Source organism: Populus euphratica, unplaced genomic scaffold (genome assembly GCF_000495115.2).
Source record: "Populus euphratica unplaced genomic scaffold, PopEup_1.0 scaffold96.1, whole genome shotgun sequence".
NCBI classification, from domain to species: Eukaryota; Viridiplantae; Streptophyta; class Magnoliopsida; order Malpighiales; family Salicaceae; genus Populus; species Populus euphratica.
In genome coordinates this window covers 464,571-482,951 of record NW_011499978.1, presented here as the reverse complement: position 1 = coordinate 482,951, position 18,381 = coordinate 464,571, and the positions used below count along the sequence as shown (strand labels likewise).

Below are 18,381 nucleotides of genomic sequence, written 5' to 3'. Positions count from 1 at the left end.
TGTCTTTAAAATATAAAAATAAACACCATGGCTAATTTTTAGTTATAAGCTGGTGTGTGGGAAGATTTGAATCACAAAGAATGACAATGGAATGTTAAGTTTTTTTTTTTAATCCAGAAATGGAGAGTCTGGGCACGTTTTTTTAATTCCATTTTACTATCATGTAATTATCCATGTGTAGACTAGAACGCAGCTTTGAATCTCTTGCAAGAGTTTGGTCCTTTAACTTGCCTTTTTGTTCATGATTAAAGTCATGTGGGTCATATTTTTAATAGTTATTTCTTTCCCTTTTTTATTTCATGGTCATGCAAGGAAAAAAAACAATTAAAAAAAATTCTTAAGTCTTTGTTTCACACAAAAATATAAAACAAAATATTTTTAGAAACCCTTAGTTTTTTTTTTTTGTAAAGTTTGTTTTTCTTAGCTAAGTGAATTGATCACATTATAAATTTTATTTTTCTAGTCTTTTTTTATCCTTTATCTATTTTTATTTTTTCCAAGGATTTTTAAATATATAAAAAAAAGTTAACAACCAAATACACTATTATTGATGACGGAACTAATGTTATGATTGGACAAATAATGCAAGGATTTGATTAAAAAAAATTGAAAGAGAGAGAGAGAGAGACTTTGTTAAAGTAAAATCGATAATGGAAGGAATCCTCAACTCATTAATTCCCATAATATTAAATTGTTCACCTACCATGAGTTCTAACTAGGAGCAGAATAATGGAAAAATATGCATGATTACCACTGTATTTGGAATAAAATTTCTGTATAATTCATTACAATAATTTATATATCAATTTCAAACCTAAACACAATACAGATTGACCTTACAATACTAACTATATCATTAAAAAATCATTAAAGAATATATAAACGGGCAATTCTTAAATATATCCCCAAATTATTATTATTATTACATCGAAATTATTTTTTGATTTAGTAAATATATCCCCAAATTATTATTATTATTATTACATCAAAATTATTTTTTGATTTAGGTTTACTTCTAAACTATCTTGATTTTTTAATTAAGAACTTCTATTAGCATCACTAAATGAAAAAACATTAAGTTCCCTATAAACTAGCATATTTTCGTTAAATTGATTTAGGTGTACAGGGCTAAGCTTGAAGGCCTAAACATGCCCATAATTTATCTTTAAAAGCCAGACCAGAAGTGCGGGTCTAGAATTGCAAACCCAAGAACGCATAAGCCACCACACCACACCAATGATTAATTCTCTTGGCCCTCTGCTTTTTTTAAATTGATGTTTTATATCTTGAAATAAAATTATATTTTAATAAATAAAAAAAATGATATTTAAAAAGAATTATTCATTTAGTCGAATTGTTTTGCCTTTATAACATTGAAGGGTGCAAAGTTCTTTTTTCTTTTTTTAATTCAGATCTTGGTACATATAAAAGACACAAGACACGTGGGTTATGCACCCTTAAAATAGTCTTTTGTATTTTTATAAACACGTAAATTGATCCCATAATATTGAAAAATAAAATGAAATGAAAAGGCACAATATTAGATATTATTTAACTAAATTAAACTTCGCTGACTTTCTCCATTAATTATCCCCCATTATTCACGTATAGAAAAGACTAAAGCAATAATTGTTTTTTTCCCGGAAAGGATAGAACTTGGAATCCAATTATACCATGGAATACAAAATCTAAACAACAGGCAGATCATCACAGCACATGAAGAAGTCCACACCAGTTGTAATTATCAATTAATATTTAAAACAACTCAACAAATAATTTAGGCATGTTTGCTTCTCTGCTGAGTACTCTTTTGCCAGCCTCAACCTCACCAGAATCATGAAAAGCCAAAAAAAAAAATACAAAACATGTTTACAATGTTCTAAATCATACTGAACCCTATAATTCAAAACTAGGAAATTAGATCCTTCAGACTATAATTTGGAGACACTGTCAGTCCTCCATCTAATCTCATTACCAATTTCCGCTGAATTTGAAGAACAGTGCTTGGCCAACAATCAAGGTTGATCAAAATCTCATCCAATGAGTGCCCTTCTTAGAGCTGATAATTTTGACTTTGATGAACTTCCTATTAGAATTGAATAGAAGGGTAGAGTGACCATGTTCTAAATCCAAAATATCAAGAATCAGATTGCTACTTTGTGATTGAACCACATTAAACTCCATTGCCGAAAAACATGTCTTCAGTCTGTATTCAACTAGTTCTCTTCTTTCCTTGTGGATATGTATTATTTGTAGGTGTGGAATGTATAACAATAAGGTTTTCTATCACTACTACATTTCTGGAATGATGACCATGCAACAACAACAGTGCCTTCAATACATGGGAAATGATGGTTTCAAACACAAGCTCGAAAACAACTTTACATGATTTAACAATTGTGAATGAACCAGCGCAACAGGACTGTAACAAGCATTAGTCGGATCAAGGATCGATGTGATAATTGATTTCAACTCTTGCCAAACGTGTTCCTTAAAAACCAACTTGTTATGCGAATCAGAAGTCATACTCAACATAAAATAAAGATAGAGAGGAACCCCCTAAAACCTAATTTAAGGTGTAACATTACTGCAAAGTACCTAACAAAAGAAAATTATCCCACAATAAATTTACATGTATATATAAATTCAGATTTACTGATAATAAAGCACACATGTATATATATATTCAGATTTAATCCAGTCAAAATCTAGGTGACGAAGACAAACATTACATCAATCATCATATGACACATGAAAACTGGTAGTGCAGCCAGATGCCTCAAGGTCCTCAGCCCCGCAACAATCATAAAATTTCGCAGCATATGGTGGATCTTCAGGTCCCAATTCATAGTACCTTCAACCAACCAAGAATACAAAAGCGCTAGCTAGCATAAGTTCATCCTACAAACATGACTTCAGCAATTTTCAACCAAAATGCTATCATATATTTGGATTCAGTTCTTGTTTAAACAAAAGGAAACTTGCAACCATCTTTCAACGAATTTTAACCATAAAACCATCATATGTCGAAACACAACACTTCTAATTTCCCACCCCTCATCACTATGACTACAAACAATCTCTTTTCATCATTGATGAGACTCAGATAACTAATTACAGCTCTAGAGCAGTTGCACAAACTATTGCAGAAAGCCAAGATCACAGTTGAGCTAACATTTACCTGAATGACATTCTAATAAAGCAATCTACTGAACATGAAATCCACTTACGCTTTACCTCCAATGAAAATAAAGAAGCAAAAGCAAAATAATGTTTTTCCTCTTTACTCATCAAAAACTAACCAAAAAAACTCTGTTTGTGCTCATTGTAGATGCTGCATTCAAAATTATATTTTGGATACAAATATGTGATTTCAATAGCAGCAGTAAAGTGCAGAGGTGACAATGAAGCAACAATGGACTCTCACAATGACAGATTGTTAGGAGCATTCCAATTAGTGAGGGTGTTGATTGGAAACTGCGGGGGTAAAGGTGATGTTTAAGATTGAGAAACATACTTCCAAATGCTAGAGAAGGAGATGGCATCACTAATTTAAAGTAGAAAAATTTACCCTCCGAAAACAGTTTTCGTATATAACGCATTGCTTTTCCAATTTCACTTCAAGAAAGAAAATGCAATTAAAGTGCTTATGGGTTATCAAATGCTACCCAAAATCCGCCTCCTGTTAATGCCTTGTGAATAGAGTCCTGAATTTGATGATCCATGAAGTTGTATCAACATAAATTATGAGGCTCTAAAGTAACTCCCGTTTGATACAAATGAATTTCAATCACTCAAAAGCATTTCTAGATACTTATAAATCTTTCTCAAAAAAATTTCACTGAATATTTAAACTTTAGCTTCCACATCTCCAGACACTGCTGCTATGTAAGGTTCTCATTTACCAGATGAGGCTAAAAACTAAATCACTTATTCTAGGATCAAGGTGGCCCATGCTCGCATCACTCGGCACCTAATGATAGAAACAAGAAGATATTTTTTTCTGCATTCAGCCACTGAAACCAACTAAAAGGGTCTCCTATGCTATCACTAAAAAAACCTATTGAGAACGAGAAAGAATTATGGACGATGGTGTTTCTTTATAATTTCAGCTAAAATTAAAGAAATTAATTGAATCGGGAAAGATATTTTTCAAACAAATACCCGAATTGGGCAAAAGGGTATGAGAAACCACCAGTAAAAGGTCCAAACCCACTCGTATGAATGCATATACTAGAGAGAGAGGGAGAAATAAGAAAGGTACCTTTTTTGGTCATCATGACGACGGCAGACAAAAAAGGATGGATGGAAACGGCAAGCAGAAGAAGTGTTGGAAGAGGAAGTGAATGTCTGCTTGCACCTCTTGCATACTTTCTCCCTCTCCTTCTCCTTCTCTTTCCCTCCCTCGTCTTTCTCCATTCTCTCGTTTCCCAACCCCGATGAGACCACTGGCAGACTTAAGCCTGTGGCTCTATGGGCTTCATGTCGCAGAAAAGAACATTACCTCTCTTTATTTTTATATTTTAAAATTATTTTTAAAAAAAATTAAAATTTTTTATTTTTTATTTTAAATTAAATTTTTTTATATTTTCATATATTTTAATTTATTAATGTTAAAAATAATTTTAAAAAAATATAAAATATATTAATTTATTTTATTTTTAAATAAAAAACACTTTAAAAAATAATAATTACCACACTTTTATAAATATTCAATGATAAAAGTTCCCACTATCTAAATGAAAAAATAACAGAAATAATATATAATTAGATAAATAGCTTTTGCAATGTTGCAGCCGATTCACATAATAGTAATAATAGTTGGAGGTTGGATTTGTAAACATCATGCTAGATAGTGATCTTGAATTTTATAATGATTCATATAAAATTTATTAAAAAATAATTATAAAAAAAAATAATACATAGCTGCACATATTCCATAAAATTTATTAAATAATAATTAAAAAATACAAGGCTTTACTTATTAAAAATTCTATAAAAAACCAATATTTTAAAAAATATTTAATCTATATATAATTAAAAAAATTTATAGAAGAATCATAGATACCTTTCTAAAAACTAAACACACTCAATATTATTTAAAAATAAATACAATCTAATCAAACACATAAACCAAAAATTTATTTCAAAACAATATACACAAATAATACATTATATATATATATATATGGGTCTTCAAAACAATATACACAAATAATACATTATATATATATATGGGTTTGCTATAGTTATCAAACCCAAGACGTTTAAATCTAACATTTTACTAAACTTAAGGCTCCTGGTCTTAGCGCCAACTACGTCCAAAATACTTGAACTTGGTGGGCTGTCACGTCTAAATAAACAGGTTTGATATATTTACCAAACTCAAGTGCATGGCTTACCAAACCCATATATGTCTAGCTTGGTTATATAAGTCTGGTATAATTGTTAAACCCAGAATGTTTAAATCTAATATTTTGCTAAACCTAAGGCTCCTGGTTTTGGCGCCAACCATGTCCAAAATGCTTGAACTTGGTGGGATGTCACGTCTAAATAAATAGATTTGACATATTTACCAGATCTAAGTGCATGGCTTACTAGGCCCGCATATGTCTAGCTTGGTTATATATATATATAATGCATGGTTGTACATAACATTAAAATTATTGAAAAATATTATAAAAAAATAATGCAATGCCACACCTATTAAAAATTCTATCAAAAAATCAATATTAAAAAAAATCTATATAGAATTAAGAAAAAATCACGGATGAATAATACCTCCTCTCTAAACAATAATTTATTATTTTTTTTTAAAAAAAAAAGCAAGGTTGTACTTATTAAAAATCCTATAAAAAAATTAATCCATATAAAATTAAAAAAAAAACCCACAAATGAATCATACATGCTTTTCTAAAAATTAAACACACTCATTATCATTTAAAAATAAGTACAATCTAATTAAAACATAAACCAAAATGTTTTTTGAAAAAATGTGCACAAACAATGCATGATTTAAAAAAAACTAAAAAAATAATATATAAAAAAATAATTAAGTCAAGCGCTTGTGGTCCAGGTAAGTCAGGCACTTGGATTTAACAAATATATCTGATCCATGTTAACCTGGATAGGCAAAAATATTAAACTCGCATTACTTTGGACGTGGCAGATGTTAAATACAAGTGTCTTGGGTGTGGTAAAATATCAAATCTAAATATCTTGGGTCTTGCAATTATACCAAACTGTTTTTTTTTTTTTTATGCAATGGGCAACACAATTCTTTAGGAGGAGATAGAAAGGAAGGGAAAAAATCATGTCGAAGCTCCTTCATGGGCCACCTTAGCACACACGCATTGTCATTGTGCTTGGGGTGGCAAGGGCCATCGAACGTGGCCCCGTAAGGCGATGCTCGGTTTGGTTTTGAAGTCACACGCTCTACTCGAATGACGTGGGTAGCGCCCACTAGCTGGTGAGTGCTAAACACGCTTGAGTCGTTTCTAAATATAAATAATAATAGATATACAGACAAATACTCAATTACTTTTGATCCCAAATGATATTTATAATAAAATCATATTAAAATAATAAAAACATTCTCATATACAGTCTTATTTTTATTGAAATCCTAAGGTAATTTTATATTTAAATTGTTTCAATAAAAAAAAAAGATAAAAAAAACCCTTAACCCTGAATAGTGAATCAATATCTATATTGTAGTTCAAAAACCTTGAACATGTCATTTTATCTCCAATTATTTTTTCAATACCGAATATATTTTATTAAAAAAAAATAATCATACCCCCATCTATATGCTTAAAAAGTTTCTTCAGCAATTACAATTTCATTATTGTACTCCTACAATATAAAGTAATATGTGTGTAGACAAACAGTAAAAAAGTTTAAATTTCTTTTAGTTTTTGTTATAATTACTTTTTCTTTTTCTAATTACTAATTATTAATCACTACGTATCATCAATTCACTATATAAGAATGGTAGAATAAGTTACCTAACAATCCATCCCTCTAAAGAAATTAATTCCATTGAACTAGGAAGAATGAGAAGCTGGTAGATAAATATAAAAAGCTCATAAGAAAGAATTTCTTGATCATTGTTACTCCTAATAAGCACTGCTTCCTTAGAAAACAATTTAAATTATGTCTGTTTTTACTCATATTCCTTTAACCAGTTTAATGGTAGCTTGTGGTTCTAATTCTATCCCATTAGAGATGAAATAAAATAATAAAGACTCAAAACAAAACTAATAAATTTAATTAACACAGGCAATCAAAATCAAATAGCTTTGTTCTTTGATAAGTTTTATTCTAATGGAAATTGGCCCATGAGTCGAAGCATCGCAAGGCACTATGTTTATGTTTATATATTAAATTTGCTTTATTTATTTAAGTTTTAGATCATTGCAATCTTTCACAACAAGAGCTTCATAGAATATATTGTACTTGCCTTTCCTTTCCAGTGATGAAGTGAAGGGTCAAAGGGGAGCAATTCGTTGCTATTTTAAAAGTCCACAATCGGTCTTGCAATTCAACTATAATTTAAGAACTTTTTTTAATTTCTTTTATTTTTACATCATTTTGATATATTATACATTAATATAAATAATAAATTTAAAAATTATTTTACTATATTTAAAAAAAAAAAAACCCAGTACGAATTTCATACGAAAAATAACAAAAACAAATGATATACATGAACGAGATTGGTTGGCGGTGATCAACCTCCCCTCAGGCCACCACAAAACCTTCCTTGTGGCCAAGAAAATCATAATACAAGACAAATCTGACACCGGACTTCAAATGTGAAGAACCTGCTGCCCTTCTACTTTCTTCGGGTTAATGCCAATTTTTAGAACAAATCCACAGAAAGCATGCATCCACAGAACCGAAGATACAAAGAAAGATATTTGTGTGCAGCTCCCTGATTCAAGTATTCATACATTATTGATCGATTAACAAACTCTCGAAATGTATATACACCCAAAACCAAACATGATACAATTATTCTCTTCCAAATCTCAAAGTCTCCTTCGGTACAATAAATTAATTCTTCGCAGTTTTCCAACATCTAATAAAAATTTGAGCTCGGATCAATAAATTTCAGATATTGTAACAGGTGACAAAGGCGCAGAGTTCAGTATCTGATCATGGAAGCTATCCGGAAGCAGTGGACGTACAACCATATGGTGTAATTGGATGTTTTCCAACATCTAATAAAAATTTGAGCTCGGATCAATAAATTTCAGATATTGTAACAAGTGACAAAGGCGCAGAGTTCAGTATCTGCTCATGGAAGCAATCCGGAAGCAGACGACGTACAACCACATGGTGTAATTGGATACCTCACAAGGAGAGAATCAGACCTGCAGAAAGCTTGCATACTTTGCTCCAAGAAAGAGCCTTTGAATACAGAGGAGAGCATTTTTAGTAACCTCAGCGTTTTCATGGTTCATCAGTTTCATCACCCTTTCCTTGGTCTTAAGATCCGCCACTATGACCCTCCCAGCAGGATGGTGCTGGATAAACTGTGAGAGATCAAAGCAAGCAACAGCCAGAGCTCTTGGATCATTGGATGTGTCCAGAATTGTGATGAGGACCCTCAGAATCTGTATCAGAAGGGCATATAAGCACAGCAGTGGTTCCATGTTTTAAGAGATAATCTAAAAACAATAATTAATATACTGGTTTTATTTTGTTCCATAGTTGTCATGATTTTGATGCACATTTTTCCAGCCTTCAAATCTCAAGGAACAAAACCTATCATGCAATCTATAGAGTCCCATGTTTGGAACTTGCAATGGAGAGGTGATTTATCTGTTACTGAGCAAGAATAAGAAATGGATTTAGACTACAATCAAATTCAAGCAAAAAGAGAGTCTGTATCAACTATACATTTATCTGAGGAACTTAACACTGATGCCACTAGTGGCTCAATCCCAATTGTAATAGAGACTCAAATTAGTTTGGTCGCTAGGGGTTATTTAAAATTTTAAAGTTAGCCTACAAGGAGTTCAACTCTTGAACCACAAAATAAATATACAGAATCAATGCAAGGACCATCTGGGGATCCTTATGATTTAACAGTTATGGTGGGTTTGTCCTTTTCCTTGCTGATTTTCAATAACTAAAAGAAACCCAAGGATCCAGGCGCAAAATGCACATAAGAAATTCAAGTGCAAAATCCAAATATATAAAAACAATAAAAAAAAAAAAAAGGGAAGAAGACAAGGTGATTTCCTCAAGCTAAAGCATTGATCATGGTATATTGTTCTTTTCTTACAAAGACCAAACAGAAAAAACAGTAAGCTTAATGATCAAAGAGCAGGCTTCATCAAGACTCGGTGAATGAAAATAATTTTACAACTTGTAAGCTGTACCCTTCAAAGTTTGAATGCTTTTCAAAGAGAACACATGCAAGCCTCAGTCAGGGAGGGATGCTCTCACTACACTTGCTTTCAATTGGCAGCAATCTTCATACATGTTAATTCAATAGACTAATGGAGAGGAGATCAAAAACTTGAGATCAAAAACTTTCTTTGTACTTTATTCTTGCTAATACCAATCTTGCCTATTTCCAATTTATTTTAGAGAATAGAGTGGACATGCTAAACAGGATTAAGCTAATGCAAGGCTATGGACTCGTGTATTGTAATCATGAATCCACTTTACAAATTTTCTTTTCTTTAATAAGGTAATGCAACAGGGATTTTTTCTATCCAAGAGTAAAATAGAAATGTGGCTTTCAAATCTTAAAATACAAGTTTTTAACACAGGCTTGTCCCCTAAACCCATCTCAGATCGCCAGGCTCTCGTCAGTAGACACCTCTTTCAAATTACACAGAAATGACATCAACCCCCAAGGCCACTGGACAAGAACCACACAAGATTCAAGAAATTTGTGCGTTTAAAGAAAGGCCACAAGACAATTATGATTGTTTCCATCTATCATGCTTCTCGTGAAGCTCGTCAAAGTGCTTAATTAAGGTATGAGAAGATGAAAACAAGTACCTGGAAATCATTCTCTTCAAAATTAGTTATATTTTCACGCCAGAAAGCAGGATCTTTGTGCATAGGAGACCAATCAAGATGGCCTAGGAGAACTTCTTGCTTGTACTTGTCAAAAGAACTCAATTTCTTAATGTTATCCTTTAACCCCTCTTCTAGCTGGTTCAGAGCCTCCAGTAGGTCCTGGGACAAATTCAAAGCCATCCAAGACAAAACTAGTTAAAAAAAGAAGTAAAAGACTATAGGCATAATTCAAATCACAATCATTTTGATAAACTCTACAAGTAACAGAATCTCTTGTGATAAAATTCATGACACATGCATCTAAACTAAGAAGCCACGGGATAGAATCTATATATTTTTTTAAAATAAAATGCAACTGGAGCAGTAGAATGAAGTATACTGGTTCAGTTCAACATTCACAACGCCCATGCGTAGAAATAGAGAAAAGGGAGGAAGTGATAGCACAACGGCAAACAAAAGGAATCAATTTAATCCTAAGGTAAATAACGCCAGTCAGCAATGATTTAAGTAAATAAATCACCACATTTCTAACAAATATCAACATGCTTGAATAAAAATCTCAAAAGAATAATCATCAAATTCACATCTACTAAAAGATTTTCTTGAAGATAAGAAAGTTTAGGAATAATGAAGTCTCAGAAATAAAGGACTACCATTAAAAAATCCAAGTCACCAGGAAAAAGTAATTCAAAGACTTGATTAAAAAGTAAAAGATCTGAAAAAGAAATAAAACACAAGTTATTTTCCTCTTAACCGCTATGGTTACAAGAGTAGCACTTAAACAATACCCAGGAACGTGACAGCACTTTGGTATAGCAACTGTAACCCTTCTAAAAAGCTTTCTACTGCAGCAGAAAGACACTGTACTACATGACACATAGTACCAAAGTTAAGGAGTAGTACGACTCAAGTTATTCCACAGAAATAGAGAGTGCTGAAAGAACATTTTAAAAGCATTCAAACACGTCCATCCCCATATATAACTGCAAACGGTTGTCAGATTGTATAGCCAATCCAAAATGATGGTTAATAATAGATTAAGTTAAATTTAACTTGTGATCACAAATTAACAATTAAAGACCAGCAATAATAAAGATAAGCATAACCGAAATGATAATGCCTAACTGAAAAGAATGAGAAAGGATATATAAGAATAAAATTACTGAAAGCCCCTTATTACCACAAAAAAAAAGGAACAGAATGAAAGAATTTTAGCACATTTGTATTGCACATTTTTGTATGGAAGAAAGGGAGGAGACCAGCATCCAGGAAGGCAATGAAGGAATAATACTTCATCATTTCCTTAAATTCTGTACTCCATATATCCTCAAAACAAAATTAATAATCAAATGGGAGTTAAACTTTCTGCTTCTCTTACCTCATCACTCCATGCTTGTGCTTTCAAATTTTGAACAATTTGTGGCAATCCAAGGTCTACCATCTGAGCACCAAATGCACCTTTGGAAAGCAAGTTTTTAAAGGTCAAGACAACCACTCTGACAACCTAGCAGAAACCAACAGAAACAAGTTGATAAAATCAGATAAATCCTAGCATATGTTCTCTGTATAGGGAAGTAAACGTAGTAAGCTGCCAAAAAATGGCAAGGACAAAATCTGTCAAGCAAAAGAGCATGTGCAGATTGCTTCTTGTGACTGATCAACCCACGACAGAAAATTCTTAACGTCCAGAAAATGCAACATGAAGAAAGTTGATAAATACACAAGTGCAACAAATCGTATTTGCTGGAAAATATGTACGGAATCAACCTCACCTTCTCTTTTGTGGAACTCTTCACAACATCAACTAGTCGAGGCAAGGTTCTTGAAGTAGCCAAGTACTCAATTGCAGGTTCATAGTAAGACAGTAGCCAGACACAGAGACTTGTTTCATAAAGAAGCTGTGACAAAGAGAAAAGGCTATCAACAAAACAAACAGCAACTTGTTAATGAGTTCTAGAATTTAAAGCTTGCATGAAAAAAAACCACAAGCTGTATCCAATGCTCATCCAGCCTGTCAGATAACAGAATTTAATCATGTCAAGGCCAGGGTAGAGAAAGTGCAAAGTGTGATAAAGGTTACCTGAATGGATTGCTGAGTAGATGCTGGACAAATTAATGGAATCAGCAACTTCACGCCATCTACCCGTACAAACAAAGATCTGACCACAGGCTCCTTAAGCAATGTTGCTAGACAACTAATTGCAGTTGGAATGGAACGACTAGGATGCGAAGACTTCTTCAGCTAAATGACATTACAGTTCAAGAGTGAAAGGTGACAATGAGTATCATTTAAACTAAAACCTACTAGATTATTTTCTAAAACCAGTACGCCAACCTGGGCACAAAGCCATTCAACCAATCCCTTCAGCACATCATCAATGCAAGTAATTTTGCTCTTTGAATTTGAGGCCTCTCCATTTGAAAGAAGGCCATCTTGAGTTTTTGGCCTAGCACTAAACCAGACACAAAAAATACCGAGTTACCATGTTGTGTTATGAAGAAATCAACGTGACTAATTTCTTGAAACTTCATTCTATAACGATAGAGGATCATCTTGCCAATACCTTACAATCAAAGCAAGTATCTTGCAGCTCTTTTCTTGTATGAACCAGTTACCTTTCCAAAGCAATCTGAAAGTGGACCAAATTGCAGTTCATTTTAGTTTTCATTATTTTGACAAGATAAAATGAGTAACTACATTGAAAGTCAAGCAAAAAGGCTTAGGATCTATATGTTGATGAACAACTAGAATAAATCAAATATTACTTTGAAGCCTAGTTTCATGAGCAAACAGGTAAAACCGTCAAAATTTTCAAATTCACAAATGTCATCATAATTATGAATTTGCCACGAAGGCTTAGCATCTATACTAACATCATAATAGTCACTCTCAAAAAAAAAAAAAACTTTAGAAGTTGCGGAGTTTACTGTTTCGTAAGTTAAGCTGGATGCAAATGAAACTAAACTCTAGTGAAATACAAAAACAATTGGCCAAATTGCAAGTAATGAAGATTTTGTGCAATGCTTAGAGGCTTTTAGGAGGGTGTGTCAAGCTGACACATCAGAAATGGATAGCTCCTTTAATTTCAAAGATGTTCCTTTTTCTTTTTCATTTTAGAGGATGACTTACTTTCTAATCTGTTTATTTACTTTCTTCTCTATCTCTCTCTAATACATTTCTTTCTTTATATATTAACAAATAAAAAAACAGAGCACAAGACTTTGCGATTCCACAACAACCCTAAACAGGGTGCACCTAATGGAAGATGCTTAGCAGAAAGCTACGGAAAAAAGAAGGGAAAGTTGACCTGAACAATTACAATGAAAGAAACTATATAAACAAAGTACTCAACTTAGGAAAGATTCATAAGGATCATCATTTGCAAGAGACTTGTCATGGAACAATCTGGCTCTTTTCGGGTTTGCTGCCAGAAGAAATGAAAAATAAGCTGAAGGGCTTAAAGAAACACATAATAACAGGCAGGAGAATATGAGCTAGTAAACATGAATTAATACCTGCAAGCATTTCATCAATCAAAGCCAGAACATATTCGACTGTTTCTTCCTTAAAAATGTCACGTAAAATGGTAACAAAAACTCGAACATAAGCTGGACCATCCTGCCATGGTTTGAATATAAAGGATAGAGTTAAAAAAATTTCAAGTCCAAACAAAAACACACAGAACAGAACAGAGTAATTTGGTTTGAATACATCATCTAACAATTGTGCCCTGTAACTTTCTGGTCTATTATCATAACGCCTCAACAATTGAAGATCCGTCCCAGAGATTAGCTTTGTCATCATGTAAGTCTCCCATGGGATATCCCTCTTAAGAACCTATTTAAAAAAATATATATATATATATATAATTATAATAATAATTATAATAAGCAAGTAAGAAATGCCTAAAAAAGAAATGAGATCACCACCAACCTGCTCCGTAGTCAGTTCGGCCTGCTCCATTTCTACTGAAACAAATCAATAATAAATTAAATCTAATTCAAATTTAATAGAGAAAAACAAGTGATAAAATTAGATCAACAAAACCCTAACGAAACCAAAATATCACTTCTACTCGAAAATAATGAAATTCGAATTGCTTAGTAGAGATCTACCACTATCTCTTTTCTTTTTTGAATCCAACACTGAAAGGCAAATAATTTTAAATCTAAGGGGAAAAGAATGAGGAAACGCGATTTTAATTATGATCAAAAGAATTTTACTCTTCTAGAAAGAAAATCGTGAACACCATTACCATTACAATTGAATTGTGATAAGAGAGATCGCGTACCTCAAATTTTCGTAAATAAATGTTCTCTTCCATTGATGATGCTTGGTTTTGTGATTCGAAAGACAAGATTGTCTACATGTGTGTCTATACTGCTCCTTTGCTTCCTTTGAATCTGGACCATACACGTGGGTTGTCAACTTGATCAAACCATAAATTTGGCAACTGTACGGGTGACTCGGATATATCTGTACTCAAAACAGTTAAAAACAATGCAGTGGATAAGTAATTTTATGGGCTGGAATGGGCCTCGTGAGAGATTCTTAGGTGATTCATGACCACAGCTCTCACTTTCATGGAAATTTCAAGCTTTGGCACGGAGTAAAAACACTGTTTATTTAAAATAAATTGATTTAAAGTTTTTTTTAATTGTTTTGATATATTAATTTTTAAAATTTTAATTTTTAAAATAAATTTTAAAAAGTAAAAAAAATATTATTTTAATAAATTTATAAATAAAAATACTTTAAAAAAGAATTATTATTATAATATTAAACAATTCAGCTTTTTATGTGATTGTTGCTTAATGGACATATTCTCATGTTTAATTGTTTATTTGTTGACGAATAAATAGTGTTTTTAACTTTTCATTTTAGTTATTAGTTATTGGACATTATTTTTTTCAATCTTGTCCCTTTATATTATATTATATGTATGATACTTTATGTATTGAAAAAAAAATTTCTTTGCATTTTATTGAAAATTTAATGTAATTGATAAAATTTTATAATTAAATTAGAGATCAATTTCACAAAACAAGAATTAACTTTATTGTGTTTAAGAAAAAAAAGAATGAAAAACAAAAATAAGAAGCTAAAGGGGTTTTTTTTGTAGATTCACACACAAAAAAACACTTTCATAAAAAAAAAATCATTTTCATATTTATACTTTAAATTTTATTTGTTTTACATTTTAATTTTGAGTTTTTAGAAAATAAAGAGAAAATTGTTGGTAAATTAGGGAGGAGATAGAAAACAATTGATAAACCATATAAGTTTATCTTTAGGAGCATTTCTTTGCATGAAAAGTGGTTTTTTGAAAGCTATTTTTAAAAAACAATTGCGTTTATTTACTATTAGAAAAGTTAGTTAACGGAAAATATTTTTCAATCAAAAAAATTTGACTTTATTTTCCAGGAAATTGTTTTCTTTTTATTTTTGACAAAAAAGACTTTTCAGAAGTTGTAAAAAATTTAGAAATATTATATTATTTGCTAATTATATTAAATTCTATTCTCAAACTTTTGATTGATATATATTTTGTTTGAATCTTTTTTTTTTAATTTCATCCTTTTAAATTTGATTTAATTTGAATTTTTGTACTAACTTTGATCCTTATTTTTATAATTGTTATTTATTTTTTCCTTGTTTTTTTATTATTACTTATTTTATTTAAAATAATTTATGAAATTATAATTATAATTATTTTAATTTCATCATCTTTCAGTTCTTTTGGTTACATTTGATTTTGATTATTATTTATTTTATTTGAGATAATTTATGAAATTAGATTTTTTTTTCAATTTCATTTATATTTAACTTTTTAATTTGTAAGATTTGCTCCTCACTTTTTTAATTAACTTGAAAAAAATAAAACATTAATAAGTTATTTTCCAACTCATTTTCCATAATATAACAAAACACTGGAAAGTGTTTTCCAACTTATATTTTATAACACTACTAAACATCAAAAATAACTTATTTTTCAAGAATTTATTTTCTAAAAACACTATTTAAAAAAATATTACTTTTTAGCAAACAAAAAGACCCTTAATATTATTGAGTTCTTCTTAATAAAAGGAGTACTGTTAAGATGTTTTCGTACTTTCATCTCGTCAAAAAATAGATTGAGACCCAAAAAATATTTTTTATTCAATTTAAGTTTAAAGGGTTTTTTTTTACCAAATTTAGCAATATTTTGAGATTGAAAATAAGTTTATTTAGGTCTTTAAGATATATTTTTAGATATTTTTAAGTAAAAATAATTAAAAATAGGTTTTTAAAATTCTAAAACCCATAGTCTAATTTTCTAATCAACGCTAATGACCATAATCTTTACCGATAAATGATACATCATTTATTAATGTAAATAACACATTGTCTTTTTATTTTTTTTTAAATTAGAACATATTACATGTTAGCTTACTTGTTAAACAAGAAGAAAATGCAAGAAGGCCATAGGGAAGAGGTAATCCTTGCAAACTCATAAGGCTTTTTTGTATTAGACCAAGGTTGTAAACCCAAGGTTTAGGTTTTTTTTATATATATTTTTGAATTTTTTTAGTTTTACTTAAAATTTATTATAAATAAAATTATGTTTAAAATAGGATTCCATTAAATATCAATTGATTTTTCTTTTTTTTTCAAATAAGATTATTGTATTTTTTTTTGTATAATATTAACAATCATTTCATTAATTATCATAAATCTAATATGTAAATTTTTTTAAGCTTGTGATCATGAATAAAAAATAACAAAATGAAACAAGATTGATATTATGTTATTTTTTATTATAAAGTTTTTATAAGATTTTCTTAGATTAATTATTTTTCCTTAAATTGCTTATAAAATATCAAGACATGGTTTTAATTTTTTTGTTTGTTAAAACTTGCTCTTAAGATCATAAAAAGTTTTTTATTTATAACATAATATTTATGATAAAAAAAGGTATTTTCATTAAATAAAAATTGTTCATTAATAAGAATTGTAGTTTAGATTGAAGAGCTATTTTTTTATTTTAAATTATTAAATTTTGTACAAATATTTATTATAAATTTGTTTATTTTTAATGAAGAAATTACTAATGGAAAAAACTTGGTAGAAAAATGTATGAATAAAAAAGGAATAATTTGTTTAATAAAATGGTTTTTAAGAATTTAAATCATATTCTTTCATACAACCATCTATTTTAATTATAAAAAAATTGAATAAAAATAAATTTAAAAACTATCATATAGCCTCACTCAAGTAAATAGCTAATATTAAACCATGATCTAAAAGTGTAAAACACTAATCCTCAACTAAAAAACAATAAATTATAATAAAAAAAATTATGATTAGGGGAGAAAATCCCCGATATTATCAGTATAAATTTTAGACAAGATAAAATAATAAATTAGTACATGAAAAATTAGTATCATTGTAAACTTATTGGTAAATTGATTAAGTATCAATTGTGTAAAATAACTATTTATGTCATATTGGTTTACTGGAAAGTACTTTTTTAAAAAAAATAGCTTTCTTGAAAAATAAATTTTTGAAAAGTAAATTATTTTTACACATTTGGTAGTATTATGAAAAATAAACTGGAAAATATTTTTTAATATTTGGTTATTATTAAAAATGAGCTGAAAAATAACTTATTATTTTTTTAATATTTTATTTTAAAAAAAGTTTATCTCATATATATAGAATATTAAATATAATATTGAATCACTTACAATAAAAGAATGAGATCTAAAAAGTATAATGATAATTATTTATTATTATGTCATATATAAATATATAGCTTATTTTATAAAAGATAACTATATATGTACTATAAATATTTTAAATATAATATTATAGATATATAACCTTGTGAAATATTTCTTAAGTAAAATCTATTAATACTTTTTCATTTATATATGCTCAAAATAATTTTTTGGCAGTATTAAGAAAGCCAAATTATTTAAAAGAGTTAAATATTTAGGTGTTTTTGGTATGAATATTTTTTTAGAGATAAATAAATACAAAAATATTTTGATGGGTTTTTTTGGATAAATATTTTTTTTAAAAGGGCATGAACAATTATCCCTTTAATATATATATATATATATATCAAAACTTAATATTTATGCATGAAAATGTTTGAGCGTAAGATGCTTATATTTATTTCCTTAAATTGCTTATAAAATATCAAGACATGGTTTTAATTTTTTTGTTTGTTAAAACTTGCTCTTAAGATCATAAAAAGTTTTTTATTTATAACATAATATTTATGATAAAAAAAGGTATTTTCATTAAATAAAAATTGTTCATTAATAAGAATTGTAGTTTAGATTGAAGAG

The 18,381-nt window shown here is 29.6% G+C and overlaps 2 protein-coding genes across 6 annotated transcripts; both read right to left on the bottom strand.

Moving 5' to 3' along the window:
* Positions 1-2,554: 2,554 nt before the first annotated feature.
* LOC105139641 (F-box only protein) lies at positions 2,555-4,511 on the bottom strand. The gene is made up of 2 exons (XM_011046157.1): positions 4,265-4,511; positions 2,555-2,854 (listed from the first exon to the last, which is right to left on the bottom strand). Exons 1-2 carry the CDS (start codon positions 4,417-4,419, stop codon positions 2,734-2,736), a joined length of 276 nt encoding a protein of 91 aa, XP_011044459.1. The 5' UTR covers positions 4,420-4,511; the 3' UTR covers positions 2,555-2,733.
* Positions 4,512-7,921: 3,410 nt separating this feature from the next.
* Positions 7,922-14,403, bottom strand: LOC105139639 (vacuolar ATP synthase subunit H family protein). Of its 5 annotated transcripts, XM_011046156.1 has the most exons (13): positions 14,301-14,356; positions 13,979-14,010; positions 13,757-13,882; positions 13,561-13,663; positions 13,397-13,469; positions 12,609-12,674; positions 12,380-12,497; positions 12,125-12,286; positions 11,817-11,942; positions 11,423-11,548; positions 10,024-10,203; positions 8,214-8,621; positions 7,922-8,071 (listed from the first exon to the last, which is right to left on the bottom strand). In XM_011046156.1, the coding sequence occupies exons 2-12, from the start codon at positions 14,006-14,008 to the stop codon at positions 8,373-8,375; spliced, it is 1,359 nt and encodes a 452-aa protein (XP_011044458.1). In that variant the 5' UTR covers positions 14,009-14,010; positions 14,301-14,356; the 3' UTR covers positions 7,922-8,071; positions 8,214-8,372. The 5 variants fall into 5 exon arrangements, with proteins under 5 accessions (XP_011044458.1, XP_011044455.1, XP_011044457.1 ...); XM_011046153.1 differs by having other exon boundaries at positions 13,561-13,882; positions 14,337-14,403; XM_011046155.1 differs by having other exon boundaries at positions 13,561-13,882; positions 13,979-14,013; positions 14,337-14,381.
* Positions 14,404-18,381: the final 3,978 nt, after the last annotated feature.